We start from the raw sequence: 24,807 nt of genomic DNA, 5'->3' as shown, positions 1-24,807 counted from the left end.
GATGGAGGTGACCGTGGGGGAGACGGTACAGGGGAAAACTATTCTGACCCTCCATTCTCTACCCAATTCCCACGATTGGGTTAGTTCACGAGTTCCGAACTCCTCTCACTAAACCTCTCAATGAAAAATGTCCATTGGTGCAGAAAGTGCTTTCAAATATACTAAGTGCTTTATTAAAAATTCCACACCTGTATATACAAAGAGAAAAAGATTTTAAATTCACTTTTCTCTGTATAAAATAGCACACAACATTCCCCAGTTACAATGACATGAAACTCTTAACAAAATTTTAAAGTATATTATGTTCCTGGTTGGAAAACTTAATTATTTTAAAAATGTTGTCTGTGTGTGTGTGTTTGTGTATCCCATGACATTCCAGTTCCTGAATTTTAGGAAGTTTCTGAATGAGATTCAGAATTTTGTCTGAAAAAAGTATTCTCAGAGATAGGCAGAAAAATGAAGAATTAAGAACAAACGAGGACTTCCCTGGTGGCACTGTGGTTGGGAGTCCGCCTGCCAATGCGGGGCATACGGGTTCGAGCCCTGGTCCGGCAGGATCCCACATGCCGCGGAGCAACTAAGCCCGTGCGCCGCAACTACTGAAGCCCGCACGCCTAGAGCCTGTGCTCCACAACAAAGAGAAGCCACTGCAATGAGAAGCCCTCGCACCTCAACTAAGAGTGGCCCCTGCTCACCGCAACTAGAGAAAGCCCCTGCACAGTTAGGAAGACCCAACGCAGCCAAAAATAAATAAATAAAAATAAATAAATTTATTTTTAAAAAAAAGAATGGAACTGTCAGCTTACTACCAATGGTAGATTTGAGGTCAAGTCCCAGTGATGCTTTTTTTTTTTTTTTAATTTACTTATTTTATTTTTGGCTACGTTGAGTCTTTGTTGCTGCGTGCGGGCTTTCTCTAGTTGTGGCGAGCAGGGGTTACTCTTCGTTGTGGTGTGTGGGCTTCTCATTGCGGTCACTTCTCTTGTTGCGGAGCATGGGCTCTAGGCGCACAGGCTTCAGTAGTTGTGACACTAGGGCTCAGTAGTTGTGGTTTGTGGGCTCTAGAGCTCAGGCTCAGTGGTTGTGGCGCACGGGCTTAGCTGCTCCACGGCATATGGGATCTTCCCGGACCAGGGCTCGAACCCATGTCCCCTGCATTGGCAGGCAGATTCTCAACCACTGCGCCACCAGGGAACCCCCACCCCCACCCCAGTGATGCTTATGTGGCACTATGAGTCAGACATCTTCTAAGGGATCGACCCATGAGTTAGATACGTTATAGTATCAGCCCCATTTCGCAGGTGGGGAAAACTGAAACACAGAAAGGTTGTCACTTGCCCAAGCTCACACACTGGAATGTCACCAGAATTCAAACTCAGGCAGCCTGGCTCTGAATAAGGGCTCTGGACCACCAGGCTCTACTATCTCCCATGTGGCAGCAAGGTGATTAGCCCTCTTCCGGCCTCAGTTTACTCAACTGTGAAATGGGCTTCCCACCAGTCACCTCTTCAGTTTGCTGCAAGGGTTAAATGACATCGGGCTTAGGTCCAGGAGAAGTGTTTTTAAATTGGGCGCCTTTGTTTCTTCAGTTCCTTGCAGGAGGATGGGAGAAGAGGCCTGGCCGCCTGCCTCCCATGTTAAGTCCTGGTGAGTTGTCCAATGCTCTACTGAGAGGAGAGACAAAACAGGGCAGAGATCCAGACCCTGGGTCTTCCAGAAACCACGGGGCGAAGTGCCCAGGGGCCTGTGTGCCTCTCCCCACACCCCACTCTCGGCTGGGTGAGGGGCCCCTTGGCTTTACCACGGTCTCCCCCCTCCGGACCGGACCACACCGCATCCTGTTGCGGCCCCGCCAGAGAAGGAAGCGGAGTCTGGGGTCCCACTGGGAAGTCCCGCGGGGTGTGATGCAAGGCCTTCCCTGCCCCCCACGCAGATAAAGGCGCAGAGCCAGCCTGGAGCTGCTAGCCATCTCCGCGCGCCCTGCCTGCCATGACCCGCCGCTGCGTGCTGCTGCCTGGGCCCTCCTCGGCCGTCCTCGGCCTCGGAGCGGCTCAGGAAGCCTCGGTAAGCTGCATCCCCATCGTGCCCCGCAGAGGGTGGAAGGCCCTGACGTCCGAGCGCAACCAGCGCCTAAGACGGCCCGTGCGCTACGCGGTGGTGTCGCACGCAGCAGGCAGCGCCTGCGACACCCCGGCCTCTTGCCTGAAGCAGGTCCAGAACGTGCAGCACTACCACGTGCGGACGCTGGGCGGGTGCGACGTGGGCTACAAGTGAGTGAGGAGGAGCGGCAAAAGCTGGAGACGGGACTGCAGGAGAGAGAGGCGCGCGGGCCCGGGAGACCGCAGGGAAGCTGTTCTAGAGCCGCCTGGCCGACACCCCGGGCACCTTAATCAACCGCGCAGCATCTTCGTTTGTCCCCAGGGTCGCTGCTTAGGGCTGGGCGTGTGCAGGCAGCGCAAAGATGCTAGGAGGAGGGGAAGCGGCTGCAGTCCAAGCTCTGACCCCAGAGGAAGGGACAGACTTTGCCAATACACAGGAAGATGTCCTGTGCACTGGATTCCCTTGGTAAAGTCCGGTGCCTCGTTAAGCACCGGGCCGGGTTGCTGTCCCAGCTCCATTTACTGCTGGCTGAGCCCTGGGGCAGGCATTCACCCTCTTTCAGCTTCAGTTTCACCTTCCTCCTCTGCAAAGTCAGTGGGGTCGTGGCCCACTCCATCACTAAGCCAGCCAATACCACTTAGGACACCGCCTGGTGTGCAGTGGGAGCCCCCAAATCCATGGACTGTTGGCGCCTATTACTATGTGCCAGGCTGTGCGCCAGATGCTGGGATGGGGGCACAGCCATGAACAGTGTGAATCTAGCCCAAAGGGATTTAAAGACCAGCAGGCAGCAACAGGTGAGAAACAAGCAAAGTCAACAAGATGAATTCAGATGGTGAGAGAAGCGATGGAGAAAAGGAACAGAGTGACTGATGCGGCTCTGGCATATGGGAGCTGAGAGAAGAGTGTAGTAAGCTGGGGGTACAGCAGAGGTAGAGGCCAGGAGGCTGAGTGAGTGGGTCATTCCTGAGGGACAAAGGTCAGGGTGACTGGAGGTAGCCGGGAAGGGTGATATGAAATGAGGAAGGAGTTGGCAGGGGCCAGATGGCACAGGGTCTTGTGGGCCATGGGGAGGACCTCCGTTCTACTCTAAGACAGGAGCCATGAGAGGGATGTGAGCCTGCTTGGGTATGAGAAGCTCCCTCTGGCTGCAGTGTGGAGAACAGACTGTAGGGGGGTGAGGGCAGAAACAGGGGCAGGGATTGGTTAGATCGGCCTCTGGGGCCCATGCCCACCAGCTCCCTTTCCAGGGTAATAGGCTGGGGTCCCGCACAGGGGCTTCTATAACAAGAGACTCTACTGGTTCTCAAGCCTCGGTAAACACCAGAATCACCTTACTGGAAATGCAGGTTCCCAGGCCCCACGCTTAGAGACTGCTTCAGTAGGGCTGGGGTGAAGCCAGAAAACCTGAGGACCTCGCTTGGAAAAATCTGGAAGCCTTCAAGGGTATCCCCAGCTCTTCTGGCTCAAGATTTTACAATTCAAAGGCTCCAACTTCAAATTTTTTTCCCAAGAGTCAGGCGCTCCAATTCTAAGCGTTTCCCTGAAGGAATGAAGAGCAGAGCTTGGCTCCACAGCCTCTGGTCTAAGTCACTTTACAGAAAAGCAAACTGAAGTTTGTTCCTCAGATTTTAGGATTTGGAGTCTGATCCAAATGTTTTGAATCCCCCTTCCTTGTCGCATCTTGTTTGGAGCCTCAGCTTCTTCACCTGTAAAATGGGGCTCCTGACTACCCACCAGGTGGTGGGGTTTGAAGTTTAAATTAGATGCATCCATTTAGCTAATATACAGAGAGTACCAACTGCTTGTGCCAGATGCTGGGGCTGTGGCAGGACCATAACCGGCCCAGTCCTGGGGGTCAATATCACTATGGTATTTCTAGTCTCTTCAATCCAGATTCTGAGAGTCTGGCTTCCCAAGTGGCAGATTCAGGACCCAGTATTAGAGTTCCCACATTCTGTGCATCCTTGCTGACCTTGTGAGCCAGAGGACTGAGGTGACAGATATCGCATCTCCAAAACGCCGATCTTCTGGTTAACTCTAGTGTGCCAACTCAAACTCGCTCAATCAGGACGTGTTGAATGAGTGAACCTGACAGATCTGCTGCCAGGATTGGAAACCTCAAAGAGGCAGATGCTGGGGCTCCAGGGTTTGTGTCTGGTTGCGGCGCCAACCCTCGAGTCCCTGATCCTGTCACTCAAGTGTACCCCAGCAGGGAAGAGGAAGCAGGAAGCAGGCTGGGGAGAGGGCAGAAGAGCTTCTCAGTGGAGAGTTCTGAGAAGCATTAGTGTCCAGGACGTGACCTTGGGTAAATAATCTAAGTCTGCTTCCTCAGCTTAAAGTGGGGATGACAACAGTGCCTGCCTCCGAGGACTGCATGTGAGAATTCAGCAAATCAAGAGCTCAGCCAATCCTCCAGGGAGGCAGGAGAGAGCCAGACCATGTGGGTGGGAGTCACGGAGACCTGGGTGAAAATCCTGACTCCTCACGGCGTTGAGGATGCAAAAGGTACATGTAGAGCTGTGCCTGACAAATGGCAATGGCCATGGTCATTGTTCTTACTGTGGAAGATTAGAGGATAGGAGGAGGGTGTTGGGGAAATTGTGTGTGAGTGACAGGGACAGGGGCAGGGCGAGCAGAGGACAGGGAGGGAGTTCTCCCCCACCCAGAAGCCCTCCGTCACTCATCCAGACCACCCTCCCACCCCCATAGCTTCCTGATGGGAGAAGACAGGCTCCAGTATGAGGGCCGGGGCTGGAACACCTTGGGCGCCCACTCAGGTCCCACCTGGAACCCCATATCCCTCGGCATCTCCTTCATGGGTAACTACATGGGTAAGTGACTGTCCAGCCATCAGCTAGGGGACTGACATGGAGCCTGGGGGATGGCACTGCGTGGTGAGTAGTTGCTGGGAGGCTCTGCCACCTACAAGCTCTGTGACCTCGGGCAAGTGACTCTGCTTCTCTGAGCCTTGTTTCCTCTTTTGGATAAAGACCATTTTCAACCACATGGTTTCAGTGAGGATTAGTTCATCTCTATAAAAGTTCTTAGACCAGTCAATGGCACCTAAGAAGTGCTTGATAAATGGCAGCTATTGCTGTGGCTTGGCTGGGGAGGTCTGGGGGCAGATGAGGGCAAATAAGCCGTTATCTTGACAGCTGACACTTGCTGACGGCTTACTCTGTGCATAAAATAACTCTTTTGATCATCCCACAGCCCTGTGGGCAGGTGCTTTCATTCTCCCCTTTCACAGATGAGGAAACTGAGGCACAGAGAGGTTAAGTCACTGCTTGGTGGCGGCAGGCTGGGTTCTGGGCCCTAGTGGGCCAGCTCAGAGTACAAAATCAGAAGCACTACCCACACTCCCTCTGCCCTTCGAGAAAGCCCCAGCCTAACTCCTGCCTCTACCTCCCACAGATCGGGTGCCCCCGCCCCGCGCCATCAGGGCAGCCCAGAGTCTGCTGGCTTGCGGCGTGGCTCAGGGATTCTTGACTCCTAGCTACGAGGTCAAAGGACACCGGGATGTGTAACAGATGCTCTCTCCAGGCAACCAGCTCTACGAAATCATCCAGCAATGGTCACACTACCACCGCGTGTGAGGCCCTGTCCGTCTTCTCACACCGCCCCCCCCACCCCATCAGAAACCCCACTGCCTCCCCCTCCCCCAATAAAGGCGAAACTCAAACTGTATTTCCGTGTCCCACCATCCCCCTCCCTACCCTCTCTCCCCCCCATAAGATCCCAGCCATCCCCCCCCAATCTCCCAGAACTCTGATCTTGCTCAGAACCCAGAGGCCCCGACCCTGAACCAAGACCCCAGAGATCCCAGCTTGGAAGCCACATCACAGCTCAGAACCCAGAGGCCTCAGGTCAGAGCACAGGAATAGCACCAAATCAGTGGAGATGTCACCACCGGAAGCTCAGGGGTCCTCACCTCCTGGGCAGGGAGCCATGCGGCAAGACACACCCTCTCTACCACACCGCCAAAGACATCCTGGGCAGCATCTCTGCTTGAACTCCTCTGGGGACAAGCTGCTCACTCCCACCCCTCAGGTCCCCCCCTCATTGCTTTAGAGAGTGCGGGAGTTTCTTCTGAGCCTGTACTCCAACCTGCCACCCAGTCACAGGCATGGCCAGAAATACACGCAGGTCCCAGTTACACCCCCTCCCCACCCGATCTTCATTCCTCCTCACTCCACCCTGACCCTTCAGTCATAGGCTGAGGGATCCCAAGGGCACATATGTTTATTTACAAAACACACTTACCCTCCCTCCCAGAATGCAATGGCTTCGGGAGACGTAGGGATTAGGGCCTCACACACCTGAGACCCCAAGAGCACCAGGAGGAGCGGGGGGCCTGGGCGGGGCCAGCACACACCGGCCCCGCCCCTCACGCCGAATCCATCCGAATCCATCGGAGGGGCAGTAGTCTCTCTCCGAGGTCACGAGCGCGTGTCCAGTCTGTTCATGTATTCCTGCAAGGCCTTCAGGCGGGCGTCGATTTCGGCCATGTCAGCTGCCTGGTGGTCCGAGCTGTACTCTGTGAGAGCAGGCGTGGCTGTGGGGGTCCGTGAGGGGCCCAATATCCTGCCCGCAGTAGCATCCCAGCGGGCTCTGGGGCAGGTGAGGGGGAGATGTGGAGTCCCAGGCTCACCTTTGATGGGGACCCAGCCCCCCGAATCGGCCAGGTGTCTCTGATGGCGGCCGCGTTCCAGGGGGCTAGGCTTCTGCTGCTGGGGGTGGCAGGAAAGGGGGTCAGGCACCCTCTATGCCTGCCCCCCAAATCCCACCGGCAATTCTGAACCAAAGGACCTCATAAAAATTAAGGGTTGACACCTACTGAGCACTTATATGCAAAATAAACTCCTTGTAGCTTCACCAGAACCCTCAGATGTGAATGCTGTTACCATCCCCACTTAACTGATAAAGAAACTGAGCTACAGAAGCTAAGTAACTACCGTGAGTCACACAGGTTCTAGGAAGGGGAGGCAGGTTTCAAGACCTGGGAATTTGAGGCCAGAGCCGGTGCTCCTAACCAGAGTCTCCTGCCCCCACCTCATCCCCAACCTCCTCTCCGATCCAAAGGTCTCAAAACACTGCCTCCAGAGGCATTTCGGAGCCGCCTTTACAACCTGATCCCCTAGAATGGAATCATGGGAGAAAGGGCCAGCGAGCTTCCGGTGGTTTAAAGCTGCCCCTGCCTCCTCCAAAGCCTGAGGAAAGACACTCACCGTATTGGACCCACTCCAGGTGGTGGGGCTGGGCGGCTTCCCCCGGCGACGAACGCTGAGAGGACGGAGTAATCAAGGACCAATGGGAGGGGTCTGTGGCACCTCCCACCTCGCCCTCTTCCATGGTTTCAAGGCTCCAGCCTCCATCACCCAAGCTCCCCGCAAAAGACAGTTTCGAGTCTCCCCAGACACCCGTTTGGAGGCGGTCCTTTCCCCCAGCCCAAGTTTTACCCTCTAGGGAGGGATTCAGAGAAATCCTCGAACTCGCTGCAGGAGCTGGCGGACGAGTAGCGGCTGCGGAAACTGTCCACTAGAGGGAGAAAGAGAGCGTGAGCCTCTTGCACTGGCCACAGCCCCGCCCAGCCCGCCTGTCAATCCCGCGCGCTCCAGCCCAGTTACCCGAGGAGCTGCGGTTTCGGGAGCGGTTAGCCGCGTCTCCTCGACCGGTCACGGCTGCGGGGGGCCGAGTCTGGCGAGACCAGGAGACGGATGGACCGTCCCCGCTTCCTCCGCTGCCCAATCGGCTTCGCTGCTGCTGCTGCCTGGAGAACGAGAAAGGAGACGCCCACCTGTGCGCCCAACTAATTCGGGAAAGGGCGTCGCTGCGCCCCGTGGGTCACACCTAAATGGGGAAAAATCATGCGGAGACACAGACCAGGTAGGGGTGGGAGAGACAAATAAGCAGGGCGGGGGAATGGGGGAGGCTGGCGATCAGGAGAGGGGATGGAGGTCAGGCGCGAAGCAGGAGCAGGTAGGGGGAAGGGGAAAGATGGAGCAGATGACAGGTGATGGAGATGGGAGTTGGGGATGGATGGTCAGAGGGTCAGGTAAAGGGGCAGGGATACGGGCAGGTGAGGAGAAAATGGGTGCTAACTTCATCTTGATCGCTCTCTGCTTCTTCTCCTTGGCTTTCACAAAGGCTGTTGGGTCGAAACGGGGCACGCGACCACCTAGGACCGGGTGGGGGTGGGGTGTGGAGAGAAGAGGAGGCTGGAGTCATAGGATCACGCCTCCACAGTTCTAGTCCCATCCACCTCCTCCCACGGGCAGGGCAGGGTCGTCACAGACCTGTGGGCGAGGGCGAGGGGCGGGCAGGGCGGCCTTGACCCCGGCCCCCGCGGTCGCTCTCCCGGGATGAGGAGCGGGCAGCGCCACGGCCACGCGACGTGGAGCGCTCCCGAGACGTCGAAGCCCGATCTTCCCGGGCCGAGGGCGGCACCACCGGTGTAGTCCGTCTCCTGGGAGCACAGAGCCCACTGTCAGTTTCCCACCGGCGACAACTCCTATCCCAAGCCTCTTCCCGGACTGCACCATCTCCGAAACTTCAGGCCCATCCCCCATCAACTCCTAAACATTCACGTACTTACACGATCCTCACAGATACCTTCTCCCAGGGTCCACCCCTATCGGAGCCCCACAAACCACGCCCCCCCAAAACCCATCTGTCACTTCCCTACATCCTAACACATCCTTTCACCAGACCCTTCTCCCAGAGGTCTCCCACAGCTCCCTGGAAACCCTTCCCAATTTTTCAACACCCACCCCAATACATGCCAGCAAACATCACTCGGATACCCACCTGCTTAGCCACGCCCTTTCGCCCAACTAGACCTCAGACCCCGCCCCTTTTCGGTCCCTATCTCCAGGTTCAACCTCCTGAATGCCGCCTCAGGCCTGCCCATCTCTCTACAGACCCTGCCCATCGTTTTCAACTACTGTGTGTCCTTCCCTATGCCCCATGCAGTCCATTAGGCCCCACCCATCCCTCCGTTCCCGCCCACTCTCAGGCTCTACCCGCCCTCTCCACCCTACCTGGGCCCCGCCCCGTCACTCAGGCCCCGCCCAACCACGCCCGGAGCCCACCTGCAGGCGGGGTCCACAGCTCCAAGGCCCCACCCACCCCGGGCCGCGCCCCTCACCCCCTCTTGTACATGGCCAGCTCGGTGTTCAGCGTCTTCAGCCGGGCACGCAGGCTCCGCTCCGACGCCTTCACCTCCTCTAGCTGCCGGGAAGGAAGAGGGGCGTAGAGGTCCAGACTGAAGCCAAAGTCCGGGACCCGCCGGCGCCCAGCCGGCCGCCCCGCCCCCTCACCTCCTTGGCCAGGCGGCGGCAATCCTGGCTTCGGCGGCCGGACCCGCGGTGCCCGAGGCCGCGCTCCTGCCGCAGCTCCAGCTCCAGGCCGCGCACGAGCCCGCGCAGCGCCTCGACCTCCTGGCGCGCCGCCCGCCCGGCCAGCGCCTCCTCGCGCGATCTGCCCAGCTGGGCCTCCAGCTCGCGCTTCTCAGCCGCCAAGCGCGACACCCTGGGAGGAGGAGGTAGAAAGCGAATGCTGGGGCGGGGTGAGGGGCATGGTGCCATAGTCCTCACTCCTCCACTGTGGTGGGCACGCACCATTTCTTGATCGGTAATTAGAGAAATGCAAATGAAAGCCATCAAGAGATGCTGAGCTGACAGGAACTTTATAAGACAGGGATCCAGCTCTCAACATCCAAACCCATCAGTCCCAACACCACCTGACAGTAGCAAATACACAGCCCCGCCGAGGAAGGCACTCTCAGAAACCTGAATCTGATTAGCCTATAGGTTTAACAACCACTTCGCGGGAAATAAACAGAACAGGGGACTACGTGAACCATGGAGATAAAATCAACAAAATCCAGGGACTTCCCTGGCGGTCCAGTGGTTAAGACTCCGCGCTTCCACTGCAGAGGGCACGGGTTCTATCCCTGGTCTGGAAACTAAGATTCCGCAAGCTGGGTGGCCAAAAAAAAAAAAAAAATCAACAAAATCCAGACTGTGGGAAACTGTACAAATAACCAGGCTTCTTCCACAAAGAAGTAGCATGAGAAAGGGGGGGAAGGGGGACTGTAATAAATTAAAAGAGATATGTAGATACTTATTCACACAAGCCAATTACAAAAAGACTTTCGTGAGATGATCAGAGAAGTGTCAGCACATACACCCTGGGTATCAGATGACATTAAGGAATTTTTGTTAATTTTGTTGGATGTGATAACAGTGCTTATGTGGTTTTTTTTCAAAAATGTCCTTATATGTTAAAGATACATATTGAAGTGTTTACAGAGGAGATTCGGTGTCTGGGCTTTGCTTCTCAGGAGAGAGGAAAGGGCATAGATCAAACAAGATGGGCAAAATGTAGATAACCGTTGAAGCTGGGGCACAAGTACACGTGCATTATACTACTGTCTACTGTCCGTGCTTGGAATTTTTCCCAATAAAACATTTTTTAAAATCCGTGGCTCCCCCGCACTCTCCAAGGAGCTTCCCCATTCGGTCCCTTCCAGCTGACTTCCCCCCTCCCCTCCTCTCCTCCCACCTCCCTCTCCCATGGTGCTCTATGCAAACGCAATTCCCTCCTCCTGAACCCTCTCTCTCTCCTCCTTCTCCTGGCAGGAACCACTCCACTCATCCTCCAAACATCACATCCCCCCCGGGGAAGCCTGCCTGCCCTCCCAGCCAGGCTGTCATGTCCCTCTATTCTCTCCTCTCCTGGCTCTCTGTACGTTTCCTTCCCAGCACCAATGATGGTGGAGCTGACATTGATCAGTGTGATCATCTGTTTTCTGTCTGCATCCTCACTCCAGCTGTCTGGTCACTGTGTAGGAACTCGGGCTCTGTGGCCTGGCTGATGGCATCCAACTCTATTCCACTTCTTACAAGCTGTGTGACCTGGGGCAGTTTCACTTCACATCTCTGTGAAGTGGGACGATAATAATAACACCTGCTGATAAGGTTGTAGGAATCTGTAAAGAGCGCTTAGACTGTGTCTGGCACTGAGTGATGGCTCGGTAAACATTGGTAGGGCCAGGCAGTGTGCCTGGCACACCGTAGGAACTCAGTAAATGTTGGATGACTGAATGAATGAATCTTGGAGTCTTCCCAAACTCCCTAACTCCAAGCTGGGAAGAGAAAGGTAAGAACCAACAGTCCCGTTGTGGATCTCACGGCAGATGACGCCACCTTGTGGCCATCCTGGGAAACACATGCACACCCACCAGGAAGACTCACAAGGTTCTCCAAGCCCCATGAGCTTGCACTTCTGGGAGGGGAGAGGTCTGGTCCTCCCAGTCAGCACTGAGCGCTCAGTCCTGGGCTAGCAGCTGCCAGCAGTGCACAGTGGCTGAGGAACCAAAGGTGGCTTGGGCTGATTGCCTGGATTCAAGGTCTAGCCAGGCCATATTACTTCACTGTGTAACCTGGGGCAAATTCTCTAACCTCTCTGGGACTCAGTTTCCTCCTCTATAAAATGGGGATGATAGTAGTGCCTACTTCGGGAGGATTAAATCAGTTAAATCATACAGCACTGAACAGAGTCCCTGGCACACAATTAAATGCTCGATAAACAATAGCTACTGGTATTATTATTATTACTACTACTAAAAATAGTATTAGCCCTCCCCAATGAGTGAGGCCCCCACAAGATGGAGACCAAGTCCCAGTCAGCCCCTCCACAGCCCTCAGCACACAGCAGGCACTCAGTAAACATGCCCATCAGGTTCCTGTCACAGCCCCCCATAACACAGGCTCCCTTTCCTGCCTAACCCCATCTCCATTTGCAATATACTCGGGTGGGTATGTGATCAATGCCTCTCTGCCCCCTGCGCTGGCACTACACCATGGGCAGGGAAGGGGCCAGCACAAGAGAGGCGCTTGGTGAAGGTGGATTCAACTGAATAGAGCCCTGCCTCGCACCCTGTCTTTGCACATGCTGTTCCCTTTGCCTGGAATACCCCTCCCTTCCTAGGCAGGGTCAGGTCTCCCTCTGGACTTCCTCAGCCCCATCCATGGTGAATCTTCACTGTCTGCAGACACATCTGTCTCCCGCCCTGGACTGGGAGCCCCAGGAGAGGACAGGGCCAGAATTATCTCGGTCATTGCTGTGTCCCCAGCACCATTAACACATGGTGGGCACAGAGGAGGGGCTCAGAATAAGTATTTGGGGAATGAGGGATGGCTGTCCTTCCAACAGTGCTAAGCATTGGGTCCCGCAGTGCATGATGGGATGTGTCCCCCCCAGCCCCAGCCGCCCACCCCCACCCCCAGACTTACTGCTCCCGCAGATGCCAGATCTCAGTTTCCCGGCTGTCCCGAGTGTCCTGGCCATCCAGCCCTCGAAGGCGGCTCAGCTCCTCCTTTAGTGAGCGAATGATGCCCTGCAGGACCACAGGGTCTGGTTTGCCCTGGTACGGGAGGGGCAGCGGGTAGTGAATCCTGAGAAGGAGGATTAGAATCATGGCATCTCAGAGGCCAAGAATCCACCCAGGAAAGGACATGTGACCATTTCTGGCCAAATACTACAGGAAATTGGTTGGGAATCTTCTGGGAACACTTCTGGTTTCCTGATAAAAACAGCTGATGCAATTAACAAGCACAGCCCTGTTCCATTTCCTCCTGCTTTGATATAGATGCAATGCCTGGAGAACCAGCAGCCATTTTGTGACCATGAAGAGATAAGGATGCAGTCAAAAAGCCAACACATTAAGGACGAGGAAAAGAAGAACAAAAACAAAAACAGAAGGAGCCTGAGTCCCTAACAAAACTGTTAAGTAGCAGCCATCTACCTAGACATCTCGTTATGTGATAAACTATTGTTTAAGGCACTGATAATGGTTATCCTGATACTTGTAGCCAAACACAATAATAAATGATATAACCCTCAACACTGAAGATTCCAAAGGCTAGGCTTAAGCAACATCCCCACCTAGCCCTGGGTACCAGGGGTCCCTAAGTTCTATCCACATCCCCTCCCACCTGACCACCAGCTACCAGCCTGATGGGTATACTTGTACTCACCTGTCAAACTCCACAGAGTAGATGAGGATCAGGTAGCGCTTGGAGTTGAGCTGGGCCGATCTCGAGGCCAAGGGGCCTGGGCGGCCCCCCATCTTTCGGTTCCGCAGGGACTCCAGATCTGTGTAGGTCAGCAGGTCAAGGGTAACCGACTCACTGCTCTGTTGGAGAGAATGGGAGGAGCTGCCAAAAGACCCAACGTGGCCATACCCAGAGCACACAACCCACACACCTGGGCCACGCCCCATTCATTCTTTGGGCTAGCTGGGCTTTTCCACACTGAGGCTGGTGATCAAGACGGCCCTGCCCCATGAGGGGCTGCCACAGGACATCATCAGAGGGAGAAACTGAAAAGAACCTAAATGCTTAGCCATAGGAGACAGCTTAGTGCTGTGGCTTCCAAGTACTGTCCACAGACCCCTGGGGGTCCCCAAGACCCTTTCAGGGGAATCCATGGGGTCAAAACACCTTGCATAATAATACTAAGATGTCATCTGCCTTTTTTGCTGTGTTGACATTTGCACTGATGGTGCAAAAGTCATGGTGGGTAAAACTGCTGGTGCCCATTAGCAGAAAGCAAGCCAGGGGCATCAAATGCACTAGTAACCGTTGTATATTCCACTGCCACGCAGTCTCCGCAGGGGGATGGGAAGGAGGGAGAAACACACAAATAAATAAATAGATAGATAAAAACACAGAAAATGAAACCTAGGAATGTCCTTGATAAACCTGTAAAAATTATTAATTTTTTGGGGGCCGCACTGCGCAGCTTGCAGGATCTTAGTTCCCTGACCAGGGATCGAACCCGCACCCCCTGCGGTGGAAGCGCGGAGTCTTAACCACTGGACCGCCAGGGAGCCCCAAATTATTAATTTTTTTGACTCTTGACCCTTGAGTGCACAGATTTTTACTACTGTGTGTGACAAAATGGAAAGTTCACATTCGGCTGCGTATCAAGGTACGACATTTTCTAGGAAAAGCACTTGTGTGATTGAATTTTGAGCTAAATTAGCCACTTTTTCATGGAACACTATTTTTACTTGAAAAGGTACTGACAGACAAAAACTACGGTTATTCAGTCTTCGATGTTTGGCAAGCATTTTCTCAAAAATGAACAAAGCGAGCCTGTCACTTCAAAAAAATACAGCTAACAGTATTTGTTGCCAACAATAAAATTCAAACTTTAAAGTGAAAATTAGAATTTTGGAAAACTTGTATCTGCCACTGTGTGCTTGACAGCTTCTCAGTGTGGAAAGGCTTTCCTGGACAGATCAGTGAGGATATTAACAAATATGACTTCCTGATACTGTATAATGAAATGTGTCAACATCTGGAAGATTTGCACAACTCCTTGAGCCAATATTTTCCAAATGACCAATGCATGATGTTACAAATGATGCTACAAATGCATGATGTTAGAAAATGGGTAAAAGATCCCTGCAAAGTAAAGATACACCAATAGATTTTAATGTCACAGAATAGGAAAAGTTCACTGGTATGGTCTCAGATTCCACACTGCGATAAACCTTTAAGAAACTACCACATGTCCAGTTTTAATGCGCTGGCAAAAGAGGATATGCACAATTATCTGAAAAAGCTATTAAAGGACTCCCTTTTTCAGCTATATATCTTCCTGAGGCATATTTTTCTGCATGTACGTCAATCAGGACATATCACAACAGACTGCAGAAGCACATGAGAATCTAGCAGTTTTCTATTAAGCCGGACATTAAAGAGATTTGCAAAAAATGTTAAAAAAAACCACACACACTATATTTCTTACTACATGATTTTGGTTTTGAAAATATTTTTCATAAAAAGGTTATTTAGGTCAGTAACAGGTTTGTTATTGTTATTTTTAAATGAATTTGTAAATATCTTTATATTTTTCTCAGTTTTAATTTACAATATGGCAAACAAATATTGATAGATAAAACCTGCATGAACAAAAGCTCTTTGGTGTCCTTAGTAATTTTTAAGAGTATAAAGGGGTCCTGAGACCAAAAAGTTGGGTTTTTTTTAATTAATTTTTATTGGAGTATGGTTGCTTTACAATGTTGTGTTACCCTCCACGGCACAACAAAATGAATCAGCCATATACATACCGGTATCCCCTCCCTTTTGGACTTCCCTCCCATTTAGGTTACCACAGTGCATTAGGTAGAGGTCCCTGTGCTATACAGTATGTCCCCATCAGTTGTCTATTTTGTACATAGTATCAATAATGTGTATGTGTCAATCCCAGTCTCCCAATTCCTCCTACCCCCCCCCCCTTTCCCCCTTGGTATCCATACATTTGTTCTCTACGTCTGTGTCTCTATTTCTGCTTTGCAAATAAGAACACCTATACCATTTTTCTAGATTCCACATATATGCCTTATTATACGATATTTGCTTTTCTCTTTCTGACTTACTTCACTCTGTATGACACTCTCTAGGTCCATCCACGCTGGGACCAAAAAGCTGGGTTAAATAAATCATGATGCATGGGTACACTGGCACACTAAGCAACCACTAACAAGGATGACAAACTCAAAAGTTGTAATAATAATAAAAATAGACAATACCTGTATAGCACTTATTATGAGCCAGGCACTATTCTAAGCTTTTTACATGTAATTCATTTAATCTTCGTAACATTATGAAATGGGGACTACTATCATCCCCACATTACAGATAAGGAAACTAAGACATGGAGTAACTGGCCCACGGCTCCCAAGTAGTAAGTGGTAGTGATGACTGATTTCAGAGTCCATGATCTTGGCCATTATGCTATACTGCCTATAGATACCAAAATGTTAACAGTCTGAGGTGGGGGATAGAAACGGAATTTAGACTCTTACTTTCTAAGTCACACATTACTTTAATATCATCACAATTTTATGAGTGCATATTTTACCTGTAATCAGAGAAATAATGTAGTTCACAGTTTTTTAAATGATGTCTAAATAGCATCTATGTCACTCTAAGCCCCAACCTGCTTCCTTCTTTCCTATTAATATTTTTAACTATTTGACATTATATATTTTTTTCAATTGTCTGTCTCTCCCACTAGACTGTCAGGTTCGTGAGGGCAGGAATTTTGTCTCTTTTGTTTACTGCTGTATTCCAGTGCCTGGCACACAACAGATGCTCAGTAAATGAAATGAATGATTATCTATATCCACTGACATGACTAAATTTTTATGAATTATTGTTGAATCTTTTAAAAGGCTACAGAATACCTTGGGAAATATATCAACTATATAAAATTATAGATCTGCAAATACATACACGTTCACAAGTGAATACAGAAATGGAGAAATGGCTGGAGTAATTTTCATCAAAATATTAATAAAAGGGACTTCCCCAGGGGTCCAGTGGTTAAGTCTCCACCTTCCAGTGCAGGGGGTGTGGGTTTGATCCCTGGTTGGGGAACTAAGATCCCACATGCCATGCAGTGCGGCCAAAAAAATATATATATTAACAATATATTACTAGGAGTGAGTATTGGGAATGGAGTGACTTTTACTTTCTTCTTTACATTTCTCTGTGACTTGAATTTTCTCCATGATAATCACTATCATTAGAATTACAATCAGAATAAGCCATTTACATTTGGGAAAGAAGAAAAGAAAACGATAGCCCTGTTCCTTCAATGAAAGAGAAGGTAGAGGGTCTTGCATACATCAGGTGGGCATCTACCCTCCCAGAGACCCAGGGAACAGACAGCTCTCCCAGCCCCCAACCCTGGCCCCTACCTGGGTGAGGGCCGACTCCAGCATGTTACAGAAGATGTTGAACTGTTTGAAGTTCCCTGTCTTGTGAGTCAAATCTTCGATGACTAGGTAGGGAGAAAAGTCCTTCCTGAGGTCTGACCACTTGCCCAGCCCAAGGGCAATGCACCCAAGCTTTCCACCTTTCGCCAACACCAGTGCCTCTGGCCCAAGGGATGAGCCCTACACCCCCTCCCCAGCTTAAAGAGCTTCTAGTCAGGTAGAAGAGGCAGGTGGACAGGATCCTGATTGGCCTCATCTTCTGGGAGAAGCTGATCCCAGGGAAGGACAAGTGAGCCCACCCAGGCAGGCACACTCACAGCTGGCATCGAACTCGGCCCGCCACTGGTCGGCCGTCATCCGGTCCTCCACCTCCAGCTCTAGCACCTGCCCAGACACCATCACCCGCACGGCATGCTCCACACCCCGGAAGACGTAGTCCACCTGCAGGCCAGCTGGCTGGTCCATGGCCAGTGTCGCTGGAGAGGGGAATGAGACAGAGACCCAGAGGGGCTGAGAGCCCAGACTCAGGAGCTGGAAGGCCAGAATCCTGTGCCTCAATTTCCTGTGCCTCTCTGTGCCTCAATTTCCTCATCTGGAAAATGGGTACAGTAATGGCACCTACCTCATAGAGCTGTCATGAGAATTAGATTGGACAATACACATAAAAGCACTTGGAACTGTGTCCTGCACGTTACTATGCCCAATACACTCTGGTTAATAGAATATATGATTTCCAATAAGAGGATCAAGATTAATATATTGATTACTAATTTATTAATCCTTATACTCATTATATATTTATTATTTGTTCATTTATTTAAACATTTGTGGAGAAAAGTCAAGCTGTAAAGGGAGACAGAGTATTGAGATCAGGCTGGGCAGAGATTTTAAATAGAGGGTCAAGGGCAGGCCTCCCTGGGGAGGTGACATTTGGGCAGAGAACTGAAGAAGGTCAGGGAACGAGCCAAGTGGCTATCCCTAAGGAAAGTGGTCCAAGTCGAGAGAACAGCCAGTGCATGGATAACAGATTATCCATGATAAACTTAAATCATTTACATTGAATTAACAATTGAACTTCTTCATTAGTCCGCTGTAAGCATAAATACTTTCTCTCAGCCAACAGGACTACTACTCACGTTAGTTCCATGAGGAGCTGGAGGAGAGGGTAGGCCTCCACCCTCAGCATGAACTCTAGGGACTGGTTCAGAATGGGAGCCCCAGGCTGCTTGGGTTCGTGTCCAAGTTCAGCTATGTGCACTTAGATGGGCAAGTAACTTAACCTCTCTTGGAGCCAGATTCCTTATCGTTAAAGCATAAGCCATCCTGGGTGCTGGGGATATGATGAGAAACCAGATTCTGTCCCTACCCTCGAGAGGGTGGCAACAGTTAAAGACATAAAAATGTCAACTAGTGGGGAAAGGGAATGCTAGGGAGTAGGGGTTGCTCTTTTAGCTCAGGTGGTCAGGGAAGGGCCACCCCCTCCCTGCTGAGCAGAGGCCTGGAAGGAGGGATCGGGGGAAGACAGGTGAATATCTGGGGATTAGGATCCAGGTAGAGGGAACAGCCAGGCAAAGATTCCAAGGCAGGATGTACCTAGTTTGTTCTGAAAACACCAAGGAGGTCAGCGTGAGGGAAGGAGAGGGGGAAAGTGAGGAGATCAGAGAGGTAACGGGCCAGATGATGTTCCTGCAGGCCTTTGTAAGCCCACAGAAGGATAACAGCGTTCATCTCCTTAGACTGGTGTAAGGATTAAATGAATTAATCATGTTAAACTCCTTGGTGAAATTGAGCCATGCCTGACCCAAGCAAGCACTCAATACATATCGGCATCATCATCATTTTTTTTAATTGAAATATAGTTGATGGACAACATTATGTTAGTTTCAGGTGTACTACACAGTGACTTGACATCTGCATACATTATGAAATGATCACCACGACAGACCTAGTAACCATCTATCCCCATACAAAGTTATTCCAATATTATTGATCATATTATGTGGCTTATTTTATAGCTGGAGGTTTGTACCTCTTAATCCCCTTCACCTATTTCATCCCCACTCCCAGTCATCGCTATTCTTGTTATTATTACTTTGTTGTTGTTTCTGAGCTTGAAAAGGACTAGAGAGACAAGGCCAGCCCATTCCCTTCCCAGTGTACAGATGGGGAAACTGTGGCTCTGTGAGAAAAAGAGCCCTGTGCAGAGTCCCACGGGTGCTGCAAAGACAGAGCCACCCAGGGATCCCCCAACCCAGATCATGGGGACTCCTCCAGTGCCTGACCTCCTTCTCTCCCCACTGTCTCCTTTAGTCCTCACACTTTCCCCAATTTAGTCCTTCCTAAAGTCTGATGTTGGAAAATTTAATATTTTGAGCCTTGAATCTCTAGGTCAGTGATTTTTTTTTTTTTTTTTTTTTTTTGACCGTGCCACTGCACGGCATGCAGGATCCTAGTTCCCCGACCAGGGATCGAACCCGCACCCCCTGCAGCAGAAGCACCGAGTCTTGACCCCTGGACTGCCAGGGAAGTCCCTCTAGGTCAGTGATTTTTAATCTTTTTAGAGTGCTCAAGCTTTTGAGAATCTAATGAGATCTCTGAACCCTCCCCAGATAAATGAATAGATCCATAACCTCTGCAAGTAATTTCAGGGTCTCCCAGAATACCACCCGCCCAGGCTCATCCACAGATCCCCTTTCTCAAATGCCCAAGGACAATCGCCAGAGCCCCAGCCATCCTAAGAGGCACGTCTCTGCCTCTAGACCCAAGCTCTTAACTTTATCTGGGGGAGGCGGTCTCTGGAGCTTTGGACGGACTGATGAAATCTGGAGAACATTTTCCCACTCACACTCTCATAACTGTACTTTCATTCTCTGGGGTTTCAGAAGCGGGGGCGGAGGTTAATAATTCCTGACCTACGGGCAAACAAACAGCCACACATTTCAACATATCCCTCACCCCCTGGCCCCCAGTGCGGGTGCCAGGCAGCGCTGGCCCCGCCCCACCGGGTGTCCTAAACCCCGCCCAGCCACCCCGCCCCTCAAACCCCGCAAGCCAATCAGCGGTCGCGCTGTCCCGGTTACCACGGCGCCAAAGGCAGCAGCGGAACACTTGACGAGCCACGCAGCCTAACCGCCCCATTCACCACCCCACTCTTGGTACCCAACTCTCCCGAGGAGGCAGAGGAAGAAGGGGACCCGCCCCACCTCATCCCCGCTGCCAACCCGGCCCTGCCCTCCTCCTTCCCCACTCCCCCACATAAGCCCCCCATTCATAGCCCTTCACTAGATAACAGGGCCTTTCTGCATCCCACTGCCCTGATGACACAGCCGCCACCTCAGTCTCCAGATAGTAAGCCCCTGAATATTCTGCCCGAATTCAACTCTCCCCTTACGCCTACCTGCCTCCTCACCTGCACAAACTGCGCCCGCTCCCCTCCCTCCATCCTCTCTTCTAGACAGAATAAATCCCACACTCCCCAGCCAGCTCGACTCTCCCTTCCTGACCCCAGCTCCCCATCACTCATTCCCTAGATGGCCTCGAGATTCTGGCCACTCCCCTTCTCCCAGTCCCCCATGTTCTACTGGGGTTCCCCCCATATTCTACTTGAATTTTGTCCCGTCCCCCCCAACACACACACACTATTCCGCCTGGATTCTGTCTGCATATTTGCCCAAGGTTCTACTCCACACACACCCCATTTTCAGCCTGTATTCTGTAACCCTGATATTTCATCTGGATTCTGTTCCCTCTCAAATTCTATGTAAACTCCCTGCACCTCCCCTCCACCATTTTCCACTTCTCTTCCCTTCGGAGAGCCCTCCTTGAACCCCCCCTCACCCCCCCCCCCCCAGTTCTGGGATTCTCCAGGCACCGAGTCACTCCCTTCCTCCTTCATGCCCCACCCTGCCCCCACTGCCGACCCTGTCCTTCTACCTGCATCCTCCATCCTTGCTCTGTGACTCCAACCAGTGGTCTGTGACCGCCGCCCAGTGGCCCATCCTGGTCGCTGGTTTTGTTCCAGTCGCACGTCTCTCCCAGCTCCTCTTCGCCTCAGCTTAGGGACCTCCGCAACCCAGCCGGGGTGCTGTGCCCTTGAGGCCCCGCCCCTGCCAACCCGCGACGTCAGCACTTCCACCTAGTGCGCTCCGGGTGGACTCCCCAGCGCCCCACTCTGGCCCACACACCTGACACCATTTCTCCGGCCTTATGACATCATGGCTTCAGTGCACACGCGCGTGCACACACACTCAGTTTTCCAACCCGCAGCCCTCTCATCTTTCACTAAGGTGACCCCCCTCCATTTCCAGTGTGACATCACCGCCCCTGGCTCCTCCTCCCAAATTATGCTCCCCGGATATTTCAGATTTCACAGCCCTCACCCCAGGACCGGAGTTGACAGTCCTCCACGCTGCGCTCCCCCCAAACAAGTCCACATCACCATGTCCCACACCAGACATGGGTAAATCACTGGCCCTGGCAGCCCCTACCCGATGGTTGTTTTCCCACCATCCGCTACCACCACGCCCCACACCAAATATTCCCGCCAGCCATGACCTAGCTGGAGTCTCCAATACAGCGTACCCCCCACCTCACATTCATACACGTGGCTTGGCCTCAGTGACTCTTCCGAGCCCCCAGCTCACTGCCCCGCCCCCCACCATGTGGGTGAATTGGGGCTGGATGGAACCCTCTTCCCCTTAGCCCTGCACTCCAGATCAAAACCTTCCACATTATCCCCCTGGAATGTATGGACCCCAAAGCCCTTTAGGACACCCCACAATCCAGACCCCCACAGTGCCCACCGCAGCCCATCACCACACCCTGGGATATCAGACACCCTCCCCCACTGTCCCTCAAATGCTTTTTGCCTTAGATAAGGACTATGCACACCTACCAACCAGTGACTCACCCTTAATTCTGCTCTCTGGTAGGTATTGTAACCATCCCCCATTTTACAGAGGATGAAGCATCTTGCCTCGAATCCTGCAGTGAGGGACTGGCACATTCATCCCCCTACTCCTTACTCAGCTGCCTTTCCCTGTCTACCTTCCTTTTCCTGCCATAACTCTCTGCTCCTTTCCCTTCCAGAGCACAAATCCAAATGTGGCCTCACACCTTAAGCACGGTACACGCTGCAGGCTGGGAACTCCTGGGTTCAGATCCTAACCCACAATGTGACCCCCTGCAAGGCATTTACCCTCTCTGGGCCTTTCCCCATCAGTAAAGCGGGGATAATAAGAGTTCCCACCTCACACAGGATTATTGTGGGGATTGAATTAGTCAGTACATACAAGGTGCTTCAAACAGTGCCTGGCACTTGGTCAGCTGTTACCATCTGTGCAACTAGCTGATGATTAGTTGCCAGACCAGAAGTTCATGAGGGCACAGCCATTTTGATCATTCTTGTATCTTCAGCACCCTGGGCCTGGCACAGATTGGGGGCTGCTTGTGAATTAATGGTCGATGCCAGGAGGCGGGGTTCAAGGCACGGGAGATACAAACAAGGTCTTCTCCTCTCAGCTCACTCCTTGTCATCCTCCAGGTCTCAGCTCCAATGTCTCCTCCTGCAGGAAGCCCTCCCTGACTCCCAGGCTGGGTAAAGGGCTGCCTCGATCACTGCAGAGTCCCCAACATGGCCTAGCACTGGGCCAGCCACAGAAAAGGAGTTGAATGATGAGAGCTCCAGTCCAAGCTCTGAACCGACCTGTTTTTCAAAGTGAGGGCCGCAGACCTTCAGCATCAACACGGGAGCTTGATGACAATGCAGCATCCTGGGCCTGGTCCCAAACCTACAGAAGCAGAATTTCTGGAGGTGTGCCCAGGAATCTGCATTTCCTACAAGCTCCCCCAGCACGAACTAGAGCTGAGATCTTCTGCCCTTGGCCACCACAATCTGTCCAGTTTATGATCCCATCTAGACCCCAACACCCTCCCAGCTCAACAACCCTGCCCTATATCACAGGGAGACCCCCCAAGAAATGGTGGTAATGGTGGAACAGTACAACTAACACCTTTTTAAGCACTATGTGCATTTCTAGGTGCTGAGTTCTAGATCCACTTGGAGCCAACACTCTAGTGAGGGGCGTCTAAGAAGCCCAGTGGATATAAACAAACACTAACATATGTCAGGTAGTGGTAAACCTTATGAAGAAAAGTAAAGCCAGGTGGTGAAGGGCCAGAGGGTGGCAGGAGCTATTTTAGTTTGGGTGGTCAGCGAGGGCCTGTCTGTGGAGTTGACATTTGAACAGAGACCTGAAGGAGATGCCACGAAGGCATGTGGGGGAACTCAATGCAGACAGAAGGGACAGCAAGTACACTCCCCACGCGGGGATGTCTTTGCTATGTTTGAGGGACAGCAAGGGGGCCAGGGTGGCTGAAGCAGAGTGAACAAGTGGGATTGGTGGGATCTGAGAGCCGGGAGGAGGGGGTGCTGGATCAGGTGGGGCCTTGTAGGCTTGGCAAAGACTTTTACTGCGTGAGATGGGAGCCATGGGAGGGTCTGAACAGGGGAGCAACATGATCTGACTTTTGTATTAACTTGACCATGGGGTCAAGGGCAGAGGCAGGGGACCCAGTGAGGAGCCCACTGCAAAAGATCAGGTAAGACAGGTGATGGCTTAGGCCAGAGCAGTAGCAAGGGAGGTGGTGAGACACGGTTGGATTCTGGATGTGTTTTGAAGGTAGGCCTGTGAGATTTGCTGATTGACAGACAGTACGTGGGTGAAAGAACAGGGAGGAGTGAACGACAACTCCAAGATTTCTGTCCTGAGTACCTGGAAGGATGGGACTGCCATCAACTGGGTTTGGAGGTTGAAGGGGGAAAACGCCAAGTTTAGTTTGGGGCAAGTTTTTAAAGTCTGTATGTCAGCTGGACTTCCAAGTAGAGAAGAGCCAGCCATTGGACATATGAGTCTTGAGTTCAGAGTAGAGATCCCGACTGGAGATAGACACTTGGAAATATCATTACATAAAGAGCATATGAAGCCAAGAGACTGGGTGAGGCCACAAGGTGAATGGTACATACTGAGAAGAGAGGAGGTCATTCTACTGATGATGAAGCTGAGGCACAGAGGCTTAAACAACTCACCCAGTGGCAGGGCCAGTGGCAAAGCCAGCATTCACACTCAGGCAACCCAACGCCAGAGCCCACACTCTTAGCCACCGGTAGGGTTAAGAAGTTTAAGAGTTAATTCACATAAAACACTTGGTAGGTGCCTGGCACATAGTAAGCCCTCAGTAAACGCTACGTGTATCATAAGCTTTCACACCTCGTCAAAGCACACCCTCATCCTTGGAGTTCTCACTCAATATTGTTCTTCACCTGCCCTCCACCCAAATCAAAGCTTTAACTGATGGCAGGGACTTCCACCACCCCACAATGCTCTATAACTCTCTGCCTTAAAACCTCCCATTAAATCGCAAGGCTATCTTACAAGGACATTTCTATATTTTACCATCTCCTGTCTCCTACTTTACACACTTCCCCCTTTAAAGAGCCTCCTGCGAAACAGAAAACACCCCCCGACTCACATACCGCCCTCTGCCTCACAACTCTACCCGTGTTAAAGGGCAACCCCTCCCGATTCTCACACTGCCAGTTCTGCTGCCTGCCCAGCCCACTCTCCCCCCAGAGCATCCCCTCCCCCCAGGATCGCTACCCCAGCCCGCGCACCAACTACTCTCGCCGCCTCTCACCTTCTCCACGGACACCCCTCCTCGCGAGCGGTTCAACTGCCGAAGCTCCAGCCCCGCCCCAGGATCCGGCCTTCTCGCTTCTGATTGGTACTGGCTTACTCGCAGCCAAGTTCCCATTAGTCAAAACAGACGCCCGTCACTATAGCCCGCCCCAGAGAAGAACCCGCCCTCCAACGCTTGTAATTGGCCAATTCTGAAGAGAGGTCCCGAAA

At 52.0% G+C, this 24,807-nt stretch overlaps 2 protein-coding genes across 5 annotated transcripts; one reads left to right on the top strand and one right to left on the bottom strand.

The window, feature by feature from the left end:
- Window positions 1-1,989: 1,989 nt before the first annotated feature.
- PGLYRP1 (peptidoglycan recognition protein 1) lies at window positions 1,990-5,630 on the top strand. The gene is made up of 3 exons (XM_068529101.1): window positions 1,990-2,270; window positions 4,813-4,934; window positions 5,518-5,630. Exons 1-3 carry the CDS (start codon window positions 1,990-1,992, stop codon window positions 5,628-5,630), a joined length of 516 nt encoding a protein of 171 aa, XP_068385202.1.
- Window positions 5,631-6,389: 759 nt separating this feature from the next.
- CCDC61 (coiled-coil domain containing 61) lies at window positions 6,390-24,663 on the bottom strand. Of its 4 annotated transcripts, XM_068528130.1 has the most exons (15): window positions 24,596-24,611; window positions 22,605-22,689; window positions 17,218-17,376; window positions 16,883-16,965; window positions 13,146-13,303; window positions 12,402-12,563; window positions 9,423-9,633; window positions 9,251-9,333; window positions 8,400-8,569; window positions 8,206-8,281; window positions 7,731-7,873; window positions 7,563-7,641; window positions 7,332-7,386; window positions 6,755-6,833; window positions 6,390-6,640 (listed from the first exon to the last, which is right to left on the bottom strand). In XM_068528130.1, the coding sequence occupies exons 3-15, from the start codon at window positions 17,363-17,365 to the stop codon at window positions 6,543-6,545; spliced, it is 1,545 nt and encodes a 514-aa protein (XP_068384231.1). In that variant the 5' UTR covers window positions 17,366-17,376; window positions 22,605-22,689; window positions 24,596-24,611; the 3' UTR covers window positions 6,390-6,542. The 4 variants fall into 4 exon arrangements, with proteins under 4 accessions (XP_068384231.1, XP_068384230.1, XP_068384232.1 ...); XM_068528129.1 differs by lacking the exon at window positions 22,605-22,689 and having other exon boundaries at window positions 24,596-24,663; XM_068528131.1 differs by lacking the exon at window positions 22,605-22,689 and having other exon boundaries at window positions 6,755-6,830; window positions 24,596-24,663.
- Window positions 24,664-24,807: the final 144 nt, after the last annotated feature.

The sequence above is a fragment of the Eschrichtius robustus genome, chromosome 19, assembly GCF_028021215.1.
Source record: "Eschrichtius robustus isolate mEscRob2 chromosome 19, mEscRob2.pri, whole genome shotgun sequence".
Taxonomy (NCBI): Eukaryota; Metazoa; Chordata; class Mammalia; order Artiodactyla; family Eschrichtiidae; genus Eschrichtius; species Eschrichtius robustus.
This window is presented reverse-complemented; position numbering and strand designations above follow the sequence as displayed.

Coding starts and splice junctions, on each gene's coding strand:
- PGLYRP1 (XM_068529101.1), top strand. CDS start 1,990: ATGACCCGCCGCTGCGTGCTGCTGCCTGGGCCCTCCTCGGCCGTCCTC. Junction 2,271..4,812: donor GGGTGCGACGTGGGCTACAA/GTGAGTGAGGAG, acceptor CCACCCCCATAG/CTTCCTGATGGGAGAAGACA. Junction 4,935..5,517: donor CTTCATGGGTAACTACATGG/GTAAGTGACTGT, acceptor TACCTCCCACAG/ATCGGGTGCCCCCGCCCCGC.
- CCDC61 (XM_068528129.1), bottom strand. CDS start 17,365: ATGGACCAGCCAGCTGGCCTGCAGGTGGACTACGTCTTCCGGGGTGTG. Junction 7,874..8,205: donor CAGAGAGCGATCAAGATGAA/GTTAGCACCCAT, acceptor CTCGTTCTCCAG/GCAGCAGCAGCAGCGAAGCC. Junction 6,834..7,331: donor CCTGGAGTGGGTCCAATACG/GTGAGTGTCTTT, acceptor TGCCACCCCCAG/CAGCAGAAGCCTAGCCCCCT.